The sequence below is a fragment of the Notolepis coatsorum genome, assembly GCF_963971535.1.
Source record: "Notolepis coatsorum genome assembly, chromosome: 4".
NCBI lineage: Eukaryota > Metazoa > Chordata > Actinopteri > Aulopiformes > Paralepididae > Notolepis > Notolepis coatsorum.
This window is the reverse complement of record NC_140168.1, coordinates 119,522,415-119,539,759: the sequence shown is the minus strand read 5'-3', so window position 1 is coordinate 119,539,759 and position 17,345 is coordinate 119,522,415. Positions and strand designations below refer to the sequence as shown.

The window sequence follows — 17,345 nt, the reverse complement described above, 5'->3', positions numbered from 1 at the left end:
TGTCAATTGTCTTTGATTTCGTCAGTGACTGAAAAGGTACAGGCTGAAGCATAATGCTTATATATGCCTGTCCTATATTCTTATCAAATTAAGCCTCCAAAACAAAAAACTAAAAATAACAAAATGTGCTAAACCCTGTGTGCCATTGTCTGTTTAAACAGACGCTAATCAACTGAAATTGTTTTGTTTTGTCTCTTTGATTTTCTACGACTCCCTGGTAAAAGAAATGTTCCATCCCAGTGGTGTCTCTAAATGAAGGTTAAATAGAAAACGAAGTGGAATAAATAAATTAATCCATAAATGATTCTCCCGTGAGCTTCATTGCATTTCCCCGGCACCAGCTTGTCTAGTAAACTCCCATTGGTGTTTTCACTCTTGACTGACACCTGAATCGACCAATCCGGTCACCGTCACTCACTCCGACTGACCAACGGGATGCGCTTACCTTTGTCCCCACAGGGTGTGTATGCTGGGGAACAGGACCATCAACGGCCACTTTCTCCACGACAACCACTGTGCCAAGACCACCCTGCAGCCCAGGGAACCAGTCGCAAGGGAGGACGCCAACCTCACCTTCCCCGGCGGTGGGTCTCTTTTCCCTGGTGAAGCCAGACTGGAATAACGATATTTGGAGAGGATCTTTTTAATTTGTATTATTGATATAGTTAAATGAACACGCCAACATTTCCAGAGAGAGACAAGAAGATAGATACCAGTTTCCTCTCTGTGCGTTCAGTAGAAAGCTATCTGGCTGCATGTTAGCCTAGCTTAGCACAATGAATAGAAGTGGACATGACCGGTTAGCCTTCGGGAGAGGTGTTAGTTGGACAATGCCTAGGCTAACTGGTCATGTCCGCTTCCATTCTACTATCTACGGTATCTCTTCTTGTCTCTCTCTGGATAAGACGGTAAGCTAATTTCCCCAAATGTTGGTGTGTTCCTTTAAATTATTTGATGTGTGATTCAACCAGCTGAGCAGCTGCTGACAATATGCCCAGAGATGGTGTGGTGCTTTAAATCAGTGGTTCTACTTTGCATTTGATATATTGTAATTATATGCCATCACACACACTGGCATTTAAAGGGTTAGAATTATAAAATGAATATGTGGTGTTATGATCAGGGCTGAAGTTGAATAAAAGATTGTATTTCTTTCAATTTGACATTACAAAAAAACAGAAAATCCATCAAAATCAGTGTTGTTGCTAATCATACATATGCTAGCCTGTTTTTTAACAATAATTTGTGATGCCATCACAAACACTGGCATTTAAAGGGTACAAATAAAAAAAATCCTGCACCAGAATGCAGGAAATGAAGTCTTTGTAACAAAAAAATCCTGGTGGGGGACCCCCAGCCCCCCCGCTAAAGTGGCCTGACTGGGGCTATATTTCGCACTATATTTCCTGGCCTGAATGATTTCCCCAGTCCGGCCCTGGTTAAAAGCCTCCAATGCTTATTAGTGTGTGTGCGTTTTAACGTTTTCATGTTTCAACCATACATTTCCATTTATAAAAAAATTTAAAATTCAACTTTCTTAGAAGATACAAACGTTGCATAGCCTTCTTGAAGATGTATTCTATGTTAGCTATGAAGCTCATAGTGTTATCCAGGTAAGTACCTAAATATAAAAAAGAATGTCTACCATTTTCTTTACCACATATTACACTATATACCCCCTGCATGGCCTGGGATCAGATCCCAGCAGAACCTCGTTGGGACGCTAGGACGGGCTCACTGCCTTCCTACTGTCTCCGTACAGTAAACATACTGGGTACAGTAGCCTGCCCGCTCTCCTGTAACTAAAGAACAGTAACATTGCTCACAAAAACTAGATGCTGCCAACCTCACCCTCGCTGTCTAGATGTTTCTAGATGTTCATATCGTTTGCCATGTTTATCTTCATGGTCAGCGGAAGGTCACCTTGTTTTCTCACGTCTTTCACCATAAGAAATGTCGGGTATTGAGGTAGATAAAACTCCCTTCCCCCCCTCTCTTTGATCTCTCTCACCCGTCTTTCCTTCCTACCATCATCCCTCCCCCCATTCCTTCCCCTCTCTCTCTTTCATCTTTCCTTCCTATCCACATCCCTACCCCCATTCCTTCCTGTCTCACCTTCCCAGATGTAATATTCCAGTGACCCCCACCATTTCCAGTTTTGTATAAAGATGTTCCCAGATCCGGTGGGGGGTCTCTCATTCCGGGTGTCCTAGCTAGCCACTTTGTTGAGTCATCCAGCCATACTCTGACTATTTTTGTATTGATACTTTGACTGAGTTAATAAACTGTATTAACCAGGTCTCTTTTTGTCTTTTTGACTGAGTAAGTTATTCAGCTTCGGGCTATTTTCCCACCACAATTGCGAAGACGTCGACCGCTTGATAATTGTTCTAAACACGGATCGACTGTTATTCCCCCCCCCCCACCCCCTTGTCGTCGTCGATCTTCCGAACAGAGAACGGCACGGCGCTGCCGACCCAGGACCCCGGCCAGGTCCTGGTGGAGAACACCACGTGGCTGTGGCAGCAGTTCTGCCAGGGACCCGGGCTCAACGCCTCCTGCGACGACTACTTCACCCACAGCAACTTCACCCAGATCGCCGGCATCCCCGGCCTGGCCAGCGGAATCATAGCAGGTGCTCTGAGCTGTGTGTGTGTGGTGTGTGTGTGTAAGGCTGAGACCATATGCCATTTGGAAGAATCGATAAATGGAGACCAAATTATCGATAAATATCGATATTTTTATTAGTATAAAAAAGAAAAAATATATATTATTTAAACAACAAAATTATGTTTATTTTGCGGCATTTCTTTGTCGTTGCCGCCATCTGTAGTGTTACGATTTCCCCGTTCAAAACGACCACAGTGATCCTTCTCATTTTATAGTCGTGGTCTCTGGATGTGATGGAGGAGTGCACTGCATGTTGAATGCACAGTGCAGAGTTGCAATTCAACTGAATTTACATGAAATGGGGATGTTTTAACTTTTTTGTGCAAATATATCGATATGTGACGCCACTTATCGATATCACGCAGTTATCAATAATTATTGATATATCGATAAGTGGTCTCAGCCTTGTGTGTGTGTGTGTGTGTGTGTGTGTGTGTGTGTGTGTGTGTGTGTGTGTGTGTGTGTGTGTGTGTGTGTGTGTGTGTGTGTGTGTGTGTGTGTGTGTGTGTGTGTGAGTGAGAGTGTGTATATACTCATATTCTGATATTCTGAAGTCTTGGCCATGTATATAAATGCACCATGAGCGGTCTGAGAATTGCTGCAATTTCAAAGAGAAAAGCCAAGCAAATTATTGCCAAATATTGCTCTGTCTCAGCTATGATTGGCAGCTTAGCCGCGTGGAGAAGGAGGTGCTATGTGTACCCTTAAGTGTTCAGTGCTGCTTGGCCCCGATACATTTGGTTCCCTGTTTATGTAATATAATTTGTGGAACCAAATAAAGTATTCAAATGTGTGTTAGGGCTGCTGGAGTATGGCAACAATCATAATAATCATAATCACGATTATTAAACACTATCAAATCTAATCTAATCTAATTTATTTGTAAGGTCCGACAACACACGTTAATGTCCGCATGCGCGGGACACGTCTTCTTTAAACAAGTCAAGAAGAAACATCACAATAAGTCAAGAACAAAACAAGAACACCATAAAGTCCAAAAGATTTAAAATAAATGCAACACTCCCAGACATACCCCGCGCGAAGGTAAGGAAAAACTCACTAAAACCTAGCAATAGGAAAAAATGCACCACAGGCAATGTGGAGGAGAGAAACCTTAGAAGGGCCATTCAAGGGGGAATCTCCCTTCTTAGATGTCGGTGATGGTAGTGTTGCAGTAAACCAGGCGAACAGTTGGTAAGCATGCACTCATGTGTGTAATGAAACACATAAGTGCATGCGATAGCAACTGAACATTTTGAAAGATTAAAGATAGAGCTGATAGCGATAGCAACTGAACATTTTGAAAGATTAAAGATAGAGCTGATAGCGGATTTGAGGCAAAGGGGCGGCGCACAGAGGGTAGCATCCTCCCGGTCTTCATCATGGGACGTCCAACACTCCGGTCAGCAGGGTCGCATCCTTCCGGATTACTCATTGATTTGAGAACTTCATATGACTTCTCGACTTCTTTTCAGCGACTTCGGGTCATTGAGAAGCGCTATATAAATTAAATGAATTATTATTATTATTATTATTATTATTAAGTCTTACCAAAAGCACTTAAAAATAACTGGAGATACATGCCGTGGCTCCCTCCTCCCCTTTCAACGCGTGCACCGCTGTGAAGGATGCGTGCGCTGCATTTACAACGCAAGACAAGATGAGAGCAGCGCGGCATGCGGCACAATAATAGTTTTATCTCGATTGTCTTGTTTTCATGATCGTGGGACGACAAAATCGTAGTTTTTATTGAAACTCGGTTAAAACTTTCCGTGCCAGCCGTGCCAGTCCTATATACCCTGTTGCGTGCCACCGCTCTATTCAATGACGGAGCACTCTTATTTTGTGAACGCATAAACTATATCTTAAATTATGGCTATGTGTCTAATACGACCGTCGCTTATCAATGACTTGTTTGCAGTCAACATTGTTGAAACGGATTGTTTTTTAATCGGTTCATTTCCGTTTTATACCATTTTGAAAAACATTCGTTTTTTTAAACTTTCAGAAAATAAAAGATTCTGCAGGAATCGCGCTTTACTGTAATACACAAAACACGTTGTAATTTTTCTGCCTATTTATGAATCGTTTTCAAATAAATGCTAGATTATCGATAGTATATGTGTACTTATGCACGTTATAGAAGCGGGCTGAAAAATCCATTATCTTATTTCCTGATCAGCTACACACACTCACAGCCACACACACACATATGGGACACGTTGATATATAGGTGAAAACAGCTCTGATTATCCCAATACTGGTAAAATAGATTCCTTACCTCAGATCAGATGTTCTCCAAAAAGATTATTCCAATTCCTGATGGCCATTCCAAATATCGATCGCGTTTATAGATCCAACGCTGGGTGGTCGAAAGACATTCCACGCTGTTCTGATGGTGGGATTGTCTCCGGTTACTTGCCTGACAAGTAAAATGTGGAATCCGGACAATTTTTTCCCCATGCGTTTCATTCAATCCAATCCAATGGGGTGCAGTACCATCCGGAGAGATGATAGGGGGCGGCATTTTCCCTGTTCGAGCTCAGACAGATCCTCACTGGTAACGTGAGGCTATATTGATGAAAAATGTATGGAAATCGATAATAAAAAAAATAACGATTAAAAGCGAGATTTCTCGTTGGCTGGCACTCAACGGTTGGCATGAACTAACGAGAAATCTCGTCGCTGGCACTCAAAGTGTTAATCGTCCAGCCCCAGTGTGTGTGTGTGTTTGATTACAGTCTGGAGGAGGCATTACTTACCATGGTTTTAAAGTACCAACTGCTCAATGATGCTATTACACAGCTTGGGCACAAGTGTAAATAGCTGGTGTTTATATTTGGAAGCCTAGGTAATGTCCACAGATTAAATGTGATGCAGGTGGCAGGAGTGTCTAAGCCAAGAGTCACGTGGCAGTCATTTGGAGGAGATGCTGCTTCCTGTGCCCATAGACTAAAGATATATAAAGACATGAGAAATATGTGTTTTTTGTGTGTGTGCTGGTGGGTGGGTGGATGTTTGAGTGTCTGGAAAAGCGAGAATGCGTAGGTGGTGTGTATGAATAATAGATGTGACGGGGAGGGCGGTGGGGGTGACAGAGGCCACATAGTGTGGAGCATTAAAGCTGCAATATGCACGTTTGGAAACTTGTTTAGCCTCTTAACTCATTCATGATAGTCGGGTTAACTCGCCATCGCTTGAGCGCCAATCACGAGTATCGTCAGGTTTTGGTTGTTATTTCTTTTATTAGCGATATCCATTCATTTTCATCCATCCAACCTGATGTTATCGTTGGGAATGGGTCTGAGCTCGCAAAAGGACAAATACCGCCGCCTATCGTCTCCCGGATGGTATTGCACATCATTGGATTGGATTGGCTGGGGATGTGCATAAAAAAAAACTCCGGTCCAGGTTTTTCTTCTCGGGCATGCAGTATCGTTACAACAGATGGACTGGGGACACTCAGAGCAGCGTGGATTATGTGTGTTGGAGATATAACGTTGGATCAATAAACGCGATCAATATTTGGAATGGCGATCAGGAATTGGATAAATCTTTTTGCAGAACACCAGATGTGAGGTAAGGAATCTATGTTACCAGTCTTGGGTTAATCAGATGTTTTTTTCACAGCGATCACAACGTATGTATGTGTGTGTGTGTGTGTGTGTGCCGTTGGCGCTGAGCAAGGCACGGATAAGCGATTTTCAGCCCACTTCTGTATCGTGCATAAGGACACATATACTATCGATAATCTAGCGTTTATTTGAAAATGATTCATAAATCAGCCGAAAAATGACCGTGTTTTGTGTATTCCACTAAAGGGCTATTATCGCGTCTTTCTCTGGAATTACTAGAAATCTCCAAAACTATACTCATATTCAAAACGGTATAAAACAGAAATGTATGGATGAAAAAACTATCCGTTTCGTACATGTTGACTGCAAGCAAGTCATTGATAAGCGACGAGTGTATTAGACCCATAGCCATAATTTAAGATATATTTTAAGCACTCGCAAATATCCCAGTCCTCCCATTGATTAAAGCGCTGGTGTACTAGGCCTAATTTCCCGGAAGGGGCTCGGCGGTCAATGAGTTAACAGGACCCAAAAAAAGTGTCCATTTTCTTTTACTTGAACTTGTGGACTGCATACTTTATTTGCAAAGCTTAGCTTTATACTTTATACTTATAGCACATGCATGCGCCTGGCCTCTTTTGAAAGATAACATTCTGAAGTTACTAATGCAAAAAAGGAAAATCACTTTTAGTGCTAATGAAATAGAGTAACAGAGGTCTGAACTTGAGTTGAACTTGAACTTGTGTACTCACATTTTTCTGTAGTGGTTGCAATATATAAAAAAAAGAAAATAGGTATAAGCTGGAAAACACAGCGGATCCATAGTCTGAAGTCTTTGAGAGAGATCCGGGTAAACTGAGCAAAAAAAAAAAAGCTCCAAAATCCATTTCCTCATCCATGGCCGTTCATTCTGAAGTGTGATTCCTTCTCGTTTTTGCTCGTCAACTTTCACAACTTTCAAGTTTCTTTATTAGTTGTCATACAGAAGTACAGAATACTTTTATACAAAATGCTTCTTTCTGTTACGCTCCAGAGACTGTGCTAGACAAAAAAGATAAGTATAAAATAAAATAAGTATAGCAAGTAAAAAATAGAAGTCACGTACGTAGACACAAGTGTTCAGTATGTACATATGTACAATGTTCAATGCAGAGTAGAAGTAACTGAGTTACCATACAATATACTATGCAATATACTAATATACTGTGGTGACCTATATTATGAGACATTCACCAAGGTGGGCTTGTGCCTTTAAGAGTGTGGGTTGTACTGGTTAGGGGAAAGGTTAAATGCCACTTCCGGTTCCGGGTGACTGGTGGTTGTTATTGTAAATGCTATGTGCAGGATAAGTAAAGTACTCAACTCGACCTACGTCTCTGGCTCACTACTTTCTTATCGCCACAATACAATCTACTATATAGTGCAAAGCAGAAATGGGATGAGGTACAATTTAGGTACAATTTACAGTAAGGTGTACTGAGGTATGGGTTGTAGTGCAAATTCTTTGCCAATAAATAGTGTGTTTAGGTGTTCTAAAGTGTGTAGAGTGGGTGCTGCAGTGAGTTGTTTGTTTAAAGTGAGTGTGTGCGTGTGGATGTGTGTGCTGTGAGTGCATTTGATGGTTGTTGCATAGTGTTATTGTTCGTTGAGCAGCCTGATGGCCTGGGGATAGAAGCTTCTTCTGAGTCTTTCTGTGCTTGCCATGAGACTCCGGTATCGCTTGCCTGACCCCAGCAGTTCAAAGAGGCAGTTGTTTGGGTGGCTGGAGTCTTTAATAATTCTCTTAGCCTTACCCATGCACCGCTTGTTGTAAATGTTCTGGAGAGTGGGAAGCCCCCCTCCAATTGTGCGCTCGGCTGAACGGGCCACTCTCTGTAGTCTGCTTCCCGTTGCATGGTGTCCTGTAGGCTGTTTCCAATTTCTAAAGTTCCAAATCCAGAGCGCTTGCGACGGTCAAAAAACGTGTGGGCTGCGTGCCTTGCATTCCAGTGTCGTGTTTTTTTTACTAGCGCACCAGTCCATTGTTAAAGTGAGTTCACACACTCGGGTGCTGTAATTACCGGTTCAAAATGGGCTGGACCAGACACGCCTCCACGTTGTCGAAGCAACACGCATCCAAGTCATAGCAAATAAAAGATGTTATCAATCAAGTTAATTTCAAATCGTTTTCCAAACAATATTGCTTCATATATTTAACTAAATAAATAAATAAATATTAAGGACTGAATCTGGCTCCAACATTAATTGTTAATTAACAGGAACAATTTAAATAAATAATGTTAGTTGAATAATAAGTTATTAACGCTGCTGTCATAGCAGTGGTCATAGTAGATCTCTGAGGACATCTTCAGGCCAATCTGTGGTAGTGAATGTATAGCTTACTAGTAGGGATGTCCGATATTATCGGCCTACCGATATTATCGGCCGATATCGGCATTAAAATGTGATATCGGAAAATATCGGTATCGGTTTTAAAACATTTAAAAAAAAAATTAATTTGTACATTTCTATAGAAATTATGTCCGATATTATCGGCCTACCGATATTATCGGCCGATATCGGCATTAAAATGTGATATCGGTTGATATCGGTATCGGAAATTAAGAGTTGGACAATATCAGTATATCGGTATCGGTAAAAAAGCCAATATCGAGCATCCCTACTTACTAGTTACTATATTAACTAACTTACCTGAATGGTCGTGTGTGGTGTGGGGTGCTTTGCGATTGTCGTTGAGCGACAGCCGATCGCATCGCCAGGCGACGTCGCTTGCCCACCCCACCGTGTGCTTCAGACTTTAGTGCTCAATTCTGATCTATTGCTCGGATTGCATCAGTTTGGCTTTTTTTGCGTGAACTGGTCAGGCTCCTGAACTGACCCGCATGCGCAAATGAACAATAAAGAAGATGGACGTAAAATAATTGTGACAAATGTCAATCTAGAGTGGCGTAAAAGTCGCATGACTGTTCAGACTGAGGTTGCATTGCGTTGCAAAAGATCAGACCTGTATCTGCTGATCCATGTGATTTGTGCTGTTTAAAAAAAGAAATCACATATGAGCAAAGAAAGGAATCAGATTTGAGCCACTTTCGTCTGCAGTGTGAACATAGCCTTCGATAACCCTAACCTTGTTATGAAGAACAGCCATGCACAATTCAGACAAAAAGCCATGCACAATGCAGCAATACTCTGTAGATCCTGTATATTCCCTAAAATATGCAAGCACGTGCATGTTGTGATGTCACGGTGCGTGTTGTGATGTCACAGTGCGGGTTGTGATGTCACAGTGCGTGTTGTGATGTCACGGTGTGTGTTGTGATGTCACGTGCATGTTGTGATGTCACGGTGGGTTTAAATAATGTCTTGTCTCAATAGAAAACCTCTGGAGCACCTACCTCAGCAAAGGGGATGTTCTGGAGAAAGGGTCCCTCCCCTCGCCTCACGTGGCGCATCCGCCAACCAATCAGCGGCCCTATGTGTTTGCCGACATCACCACCGCCTTCACGCTATTGGTGGGCATCTTCTTCCCGTCCGTCACAGGTACACACGCTTGTTTCTCTTATTCGTGGTGTGTTGGATGCAGCACACTCAAGGGTACCTGTACTTGCAAAGACTGCAGTTAAACTAGACTGATAGTTGCATATGAGTCCCAGGATTATTCAGGGGACCCCAGTGAAAGCCCACCAAAAAGGAAGGCGGGTCAAAGAGCCACACAGGAGGACAGGGATTCGCCCAGATTCAAGTTTGAACCAGCGATTCTGTGTGATTGGACGACTGATAGATGACTTTTCCAGCTTGTCCAGCGATCGACCCAGGGGCCCTTTGAGATCCACTGGTTGCCCACCTCTGATTTAAAGACTAAGCTTCTCTCTTTAGATGAAAACTAAAGAGAAGCATTCTCGTTTGAAATATAATTTCCCCCAGAGTTGTTACAGCTACAATGTAGGGTGTTTCTAATGCTAATGTTTCTTTGTGGACATCAATGTCTTTATTGATTTCCGCGGCTTTGATTAATTGCCGTTCATAAAGATAAAAGAGGCTACTGCAGAGAACATCGATAGCCTCTTTGTAATGATTGCATTACTATAAGTCGTGTTTTTCCACATTTCCCATGAACCCATTGCCTCTTGTCACAAAGTGGACACACCTTTCCTTGTCACCTTTCCTTGTTTCCTTGCTTGCTCATGTCCAGGCGAGTCAACGAGGTGCGCCATTCTTGCACAGTCTGACCCAGAGACGCAATTCTGTCAATACATGTAGGCTAACACACTGTTGAAGGGCTTTTTAAGCTCGTCCTTTGGATGAGATGCTAAACCGCGGTCCTGGCTGAATTCAGTCTTTAAAGAACCCAGGACGCTGTATTGGAAATTTAAGTGTAGCTGTTGAAATAAAGATTAACACGGAAACAAATGGACGTTCGTTGGGTTTAATTTGAGCAGTCACACATGACTGGACACACACTGACAGTAAAGCAAAACAAGATGCCAACATGTGCCACGATAGATGGAGCTTCAGGACTTATATAGCATTCTCCAACAGTGTGTGTGTGTGTGAGTGTGACTTCAGGAAGTGAAAGTGTGTGTGTGTGTGTGTGCTATGCTTACACGTGCATGTGTGCGCTTGTGTATGTATGTGCGTGTGTGCACGGCTATGTGTGTGTGCTTACATATACGTGGGCGTGTGTGTGTGTGTGTTTTCAGGAAGTGAGGTGTTGCATTGTCTTGCAACATCACTTGACCTGTGAACTTGAGACAGTCGACATGTCGTAAAACACTTGTAGTCAGTTAGTTTCATAGAGGAAGTCCCTGTTTGTCAGAGATCGCATAAGGGTCAATTGTCGTGCACATGCATGTGTGTGCGTGTCTATGTGTGTGGGTGTCTATGTGTGTGTCTATGTGTGTGTGTTTTCAGGAAGTGAAGGTGGCCCAAATGTGAAAGCTATGAACTTGACAGTTGGAGGGTCGTAAAAACACTTATAGTCAGCGGGTTTCGTAGAATGCTTCTGCCTGGCAGAGATTGTAAGAAGGTCAAGTCTGCCTTGTGTTGTAATGTGAGTCCACAGAAGGGTCAATTGTCTCCTTTGTGTCGCAATGTGTCATCAGTTTGAAACTCTTGGGACATATATCAGGCCTTTGGAAACAAAAGGTGATTATGTGTTTAACATGTGAATATAAAACAGACCTTGGTCACAGACATTACAATGGGCCATGCGGTCATTATGGACACAGTATTTAGTTGTATATCAAAGGTTTATCTCATTTGAGGTGTCATACGAATTGTAAACAGATAGGTCCCAGATATGGTACATGGGCAAGGTGATGTAAACGAAGTCAGACCCTGTGGTCGTGTCGAGGTCACATGATAAAACAGGAAGCCAAGATGTCACGAAGGCAGACACAGTATTGTTTAGTGTCAAGGCCAATGTGTTCTTTAGGTGTGTATAGCAAGCATATTAATTGATATGCGATCACAATTATTCCACTACAATTTCACCCTTTTGATCGAAATATGAATTAATATGCCAAGAACATAACATCGAACTTGAGTGAGCATAGCAGCGGAAAAAAAAATCAAAATTCAAACATAGTTCCTAAAGATTAATCAACTACAGCATATAAAGACAAACGCAATCAAACATAGTCTCCAATATCCAAAGATAAGTCACAGTCATTAAAAATGAGGTAAGTTTGAGGTAGAATGTTGTGGCAGGGAAATAGCTAGAAAAAATTGTAATAATAAAATACAAAAAAAATAACTCCATAGGCATACAGAAATAAAAGAACATCTCAGATAAAACAGTACGTAAAACAAAAGATCTCTACAAATCGCATTGACTCTAAACATTGCCTCTAAACAGAAATTAGCAGTCACACAGAACTGTAAGAGGTAATTAAAGTAAAAGGCAAATGGGGCATCTAAAACAAAGCTAAATCTCACCAAATTCAAATGGAAATTAAAACATGACAACTAAGGCACGAGGTACACATCGTCCACAGCGTATATAGTTATATGTATAAAAGTAAAAATAAGCGGCGTCTGATATAATGCTTACAGACACGTTTTGAATGCATATTGTATGACAATTATTTCACCCTTTTTATAAGTGGCTTAGCAACCAAGCAATTCTCTGTATATAAAAAAATAACAATGCGAAACGGACAATTAAAAGCGCCGTCAAACTAATTTGAAATAGAATATACATACATGTATGTATAAAACTCTGCAATGCAGGGGTAGTAAATCAGCAGTGACAGTTGTGTGTAGCAGGAGCCGCGGTTGTCCACTTCATCCATGCATGTTTCCTCTGAATGGGTAGGCGAGAGAGAGACAGAGCTATAGAGAAAACACGGGCGAAGTGTCCAGGCTCCGTAGCAGCGTTCAGAGAGTGAGCCAATTGTTCAACGTGCGTTATCAGAGAAAATTGTTCAGTGTTCTATCAGAGAAAGAGAGAGCTAGGGTGGGGGCACAACAATCAGCGGGGGGGATGTCCTCCTGGGTCGGGGTGGGGTGTGTGTGTATAGGACACCACACTAAAATACACAGTTACCAGGGGGGGTGTCAGCGTGTTGAGGGGGATGTGTGCCAGGTCTGCTTCTCACGTCTCACGCCGGACAGGCTGGTGGTGCGGTCAGAAAGGTTTGCAGCCTCCGGTCATGGTCACTGTCTGTCTGTGCTGCTGGCCCCTCGTGGCCCAGGAAAACCTCTGGCCGGGTGGGATTGGAGTGGGAAAAGCTATGGTCACCCCTGATAAACGGTCAAAATGTCAGTTTGTATATAGCTTCAATAACATATATATATATATGGATGTTGGTAAATAAAACTCAAAGGATATGTTTCAGAGCAAAATATTTAAATCATTTATAGATTGTATAGTGATATTGTAAAGGAAAATACTATGACCTTCATGAAATCATATAGTGATTGTATAACTATTCCGTAAGACATTTTCAAACTTTGTCATGTAACAAACAATAATTATATCTTGCATAGCGTCGGTCAGCCGGTGTCGATTTACTACTGTATCAGGCGCTTTGTTGTGTTAGAGGCTATAACCATTCAACAAGCTGTTCTTTACTGCAGCCGGACGTGTGTGTGTGTGCTTTACTTCCCTGTGTGGATGGAGGCCGGATCTCGGTGCGTCTGTCCCATCCATCCCTCGGACCCCCACTCCGGCATGGCAAGCGAAATGTTCTGTTGTCCCCACGAAATCCACCTTTGGCAGGCCACAGTCTTTGGTTATCAAATCTTTGTCTCGTTGTGGTAGAGAATTTTCCGTTCTTTTCTTTTCCTCCTAGATTGTTCTTTCGGTGTGTTTTGCGCGTGGGAGAGCATTTCTTTTTGGTCAGTGGTTTCATGTGAGTTCACAAGGTCGTAGACGTATTGGTCAGGGGCTCCATGTGAGTTCACAAGGTCGTAGACATAGATGTGGTAGTCCCCGTCGAACATTATGTAATATACTGTGGGTTTGGCTGGGACTTGGCAGATCACCAAGCCGGTCCTCCCCACGGTGCCGTCCTGGTAGTTCACTCTCCTCCCTACCAGGCCCTCTACTCCGTCGTCCGGTTCTCCGTCCTCTGGCAGCAGATGTCTGTATTCTGACTCGGGCAGGATGCGGAGGTCTCCGCCCTTGTAGTCGTCCCAGAGTTGGTACATGAACAGTACCGGATCGTTTTTGTAGGTGATGAAATACCATTGTGTCATGACGGGGGCGTGGGACAGGACCATGCCCCTCCATGCGTTCTTCTCCCCGTCCTCTCCCTCGAAGAGGTGGTCCACGGCTCGCCCCACCAATTCCTCCACCCCGGGGGGCACCTTGATCTTATTGTTCACGACTTTCTCCGCCAGCACCTCCAGGTTGGACATGCGCTCGTCTTTGAACAGCTCGATGCCGTAGACGCAGTCGCGTTTGTCGTACTTGACCATGTAGAGGCAGCTGTCGGCTATCGTGAGGTGCTGCAGAACCGTGCCCTTCCACTTGGTCACGTTGCCTTCCTCCCGCCACCCGTGGGCGATCCTTCTGCCCAGCATGTCGTCGGGATCGGGGGCTGGGGTGATGAGGGTCGAGGGCCTCAGCTCCTTGCTGCTGCGTTTTCTGCACCGTGTCATCGGAGTGGTTTCCAGCAGGCCAGGATTAACCGGAAGAGCACCTGTGACAACTTGTCCAACACTTCCCAGTGTTCGTCATCGATGTTCATGAACTCGCGGGTTCTGTCAGATAACTCTCGTTTTAATTGCGCGTTTAATCTTCTTAATTTTAACTCGGTTTCTGTGGGTCCCTGCTCAAAGCCGGGGTCTGTTCTACCACACACGTCACAGAGAGATGAGGTGCCTGTCTGCGTAGTCTGATTTTCGTTCATAATTTGTTTTTCGCCCGTCCGTAAATTAAATTAGTAGCTATGTGTAAATTCTGACATATTCATGTGTCCTTAATAGCAAATCTTGTCTTAAAAAAGACTAGACAGAAAACAGAAACAAAAAATAACAAAACCACAGAGTAAGCAAGAAAATAAAATGATCCAAAGATAAAAAGCATACAGCATTATATCAGTGACAACAACACCATGATAAGAACATGAATTGTAACGCCAGCAATGTTTAATCTATCTAATATTATTCTATTGAGGTCCAAAGCATAGGCAGATAGTCTCACCATGAGAGAACAAAATATTTTTAAACAATTTTTTAATTAGTTTTTATGTCTGTATTTGAGTCAAAATTTTTCCGTTTGTCATCAATTTGTCACCTCCTTCCATTAATTTCATGTCTGGTGTGTCAATCTGATTTAACGAGAAAGAGCCGTTTGCTGGAAAACCACATTTCTCTGACCAATAAGGAACGTGCATCAAACATTCACTCGCTACCGACCACACCCGTAACGTTTGTTCACTGCTCCCTTTCACGTCACAGTCCCGCTTCCCGCTTTCTGCGTTTTGAACAGTAATCAAACTAAATACGATGTTGCCCCTTTAATTGAATGAACATCTCTTGTCGCACAGGGTTCCACTGGAGGAGTTTGAAGCATCTTTACCCTGCTTTTGCCACGTACTTGTGCAAAAGCCAATTCTTCGTGTACACGGATACTTTAAACAGATACGTCTATCTGAGTCTGAAATTTCGTTTTAGTACAAACGTCAGGAAAAACTGTCGGCTTCTGTCAGGAAACAGCAAGCGATGTACATCGTATATTTGTTCTGACCGCGACCTTTTGCAATATCAACTGGTTTTTGTTGTTACACAAAACCTTGAAAACTGCAATATCAACTGGTTGTTGTTTGTTACACAAAACCTTGAAAACTGCAATATCAACTGGTTGTTGTTGCAACACAAAACCTTGACAGCGTAATATCAACTGGTTGTTGTTTTTTACACAAAACCTTGAAAACTGTGGGATACCCCACCCTGGTAAACTTCACTCCCCCAGCGGGAATCTTTGTGAGATAATGAGATTCCAGCAAGACGGCACCCTTTCTCAGTGGTGAGGTTAGTGCGTTTTTAAAAGTTTATAAAATAGGAACATAGAGCATTTATTAGGTTAGTTATTTTTTTTTTGATCAATTTTTTTTTATTATTAATTACATGAAACAAGACAACACAATAACCACAGTAACAAAAAACATAACTTCACAGGAGAATAACAACCAATAATAATACAGAATAATACAGAATAATAAATTATAAGACAAAAAGAAAAAGAAACAGCGTCCAACCTATCAAATATAGATGGCTACTTCAATAACAAAAGGTCTTCAAACATGCCAACCTTTCCCCACCTTTACAAAGTGGAGTGACTTAAAAGATTGTTTACGAGAGTGTTGCCGCAGATTTACTGTAGATAGCCTAGGTCCCTTACACATGTTCAAGACTGCCAAACTCGCAGAAGGTAAAGTGTAAGAAGAAAGAAAATCTTCCTCCAAGTTGGTTGACAGGCCAATCAGTCTGCCAATATTAGTCCCTTGGGGAGATGGCATGTGAATTGACATATAGCGCAGAATAGCTAAATATCAACCCCCCCTAAAATCCCCCCAGTCAAAGTTAAGAAGGACAAGACAAAAACCAAGACAGACAAGACATTTCCTCCTCCCCCTCCCCAGAGACCGCCGGACCCCCCCGATCAAGCGCCCCAACCCCGCTCAGCCGCACACGGCGGTCTTTACCTTCTCAGCTGCTGCGAACCACAGGTCAATGCCAGCCTGCCCTACCCCAATCACCCGAGCCGTGGATATCTCAAGATAAATCACATCCAATAGAGTTAGGGACCAGTTAATCATTGTAAGCTTCTCAGGCTCCTTCCATCTCATTGCTATAAGCTTCTTCGCTGCTGTGACGCCCGCTAGGACAACCCTTTTCAGTTGTACGGACGCGGGTAGTGTCGTTATATCGTTCAGGAGTAGCGTAACAGCTGTGAATGGGATAGTTAAGCCACACAGATCTGAAAGTTTGTCCGTTATTGACCTCCAGAAACGGGCCACTGGTGGGCAATCCCAATACATATGCATATAAGTGCCAGTGGCCTTTTGAGAGCACAAAGTGCACCGAGAGTCGGTTATCAGTCCCATAGCAAATAGCTTCCTAGGTGTAAGATAGGTCCTATGAATATAATTAAAATTAATTTGCTGGTGATTGGGGTTGCGGGAAGATAATGCCACATTTGCCCAAACATCATCCCAGTCAAACTCGGGGTCCAACTCCGGGATATCCACACGCCAGATTGTATCCAATGATACATTTTTATACGTGGATTGAATTAAGAGCGTATAAAAGTCTGAGACAAACCCTCTGGATGTCGTCCTGTCCACTATGAGCCTGAGGAAGGGGTGTGGGTGCAAAGCTTGAGCCCACGGTACGCCATGCGCCCTCAGTGCTGACCTTAGTTGAAGGTAAAGAAAGAAGGACTCGCCGGGAAGATCATAAAATTCTCTTAAGTCCTGAAACGCACGGAGGCCGTTCTTATCATAAATATCCTCCAGAGTATGCACTCCCCTCCTTTGCCATTGAGGAATATTAACCGGCTTGTGCCCAACAAATAATTGCTGGTTATTAAAAATTGGAGAGTCCAGGTGCCATGGGCATTTAACCCCACACGACCTCTGTACATTACGC

The 17,345-nt window shown here is 42.9% G+C and overlaps 2 protein-coding genes across 2 annotated transcripts in view; one reads left to right on the top strand and one right to left on the bottom strand.

Annotated features, from left to right (window-relative positions):
• Positions 1 to 17,345, top strand: part of slc12a6 (solute carrier family 12 member 6) — a 240,039-nt gene that overhangs the window by 142,269 nt on the left and 80,425 nt on the right. The window contains 3 exon segments of the mRNA XM_084312786.1: positions 460 to 584; positions 2,456 to 2,635; positions 9,621 to 9,785. Coding sequence (XP_084168912.1) covers positions 460 to 584; positions 2,456 to 2,635; positions 9,621 to 9,785 — 470 coding nt within the window.
• On the bottom strand, positions 13,485 to 14,351 carry LOC311227570 (spindlin-1-like; the record flags this gene model as incomplete). The annotated part of the gene is made up of 1 exon (XM_084313291.1): positions 13,485 to 14,351. The coding sequence occupies one exon, from the start codon at positions 14,349 to 14,351 to the stop codon at positions 13,485 to 13,487; it is 867 nt and encodes a 288-aa protein (XP_084169417.1).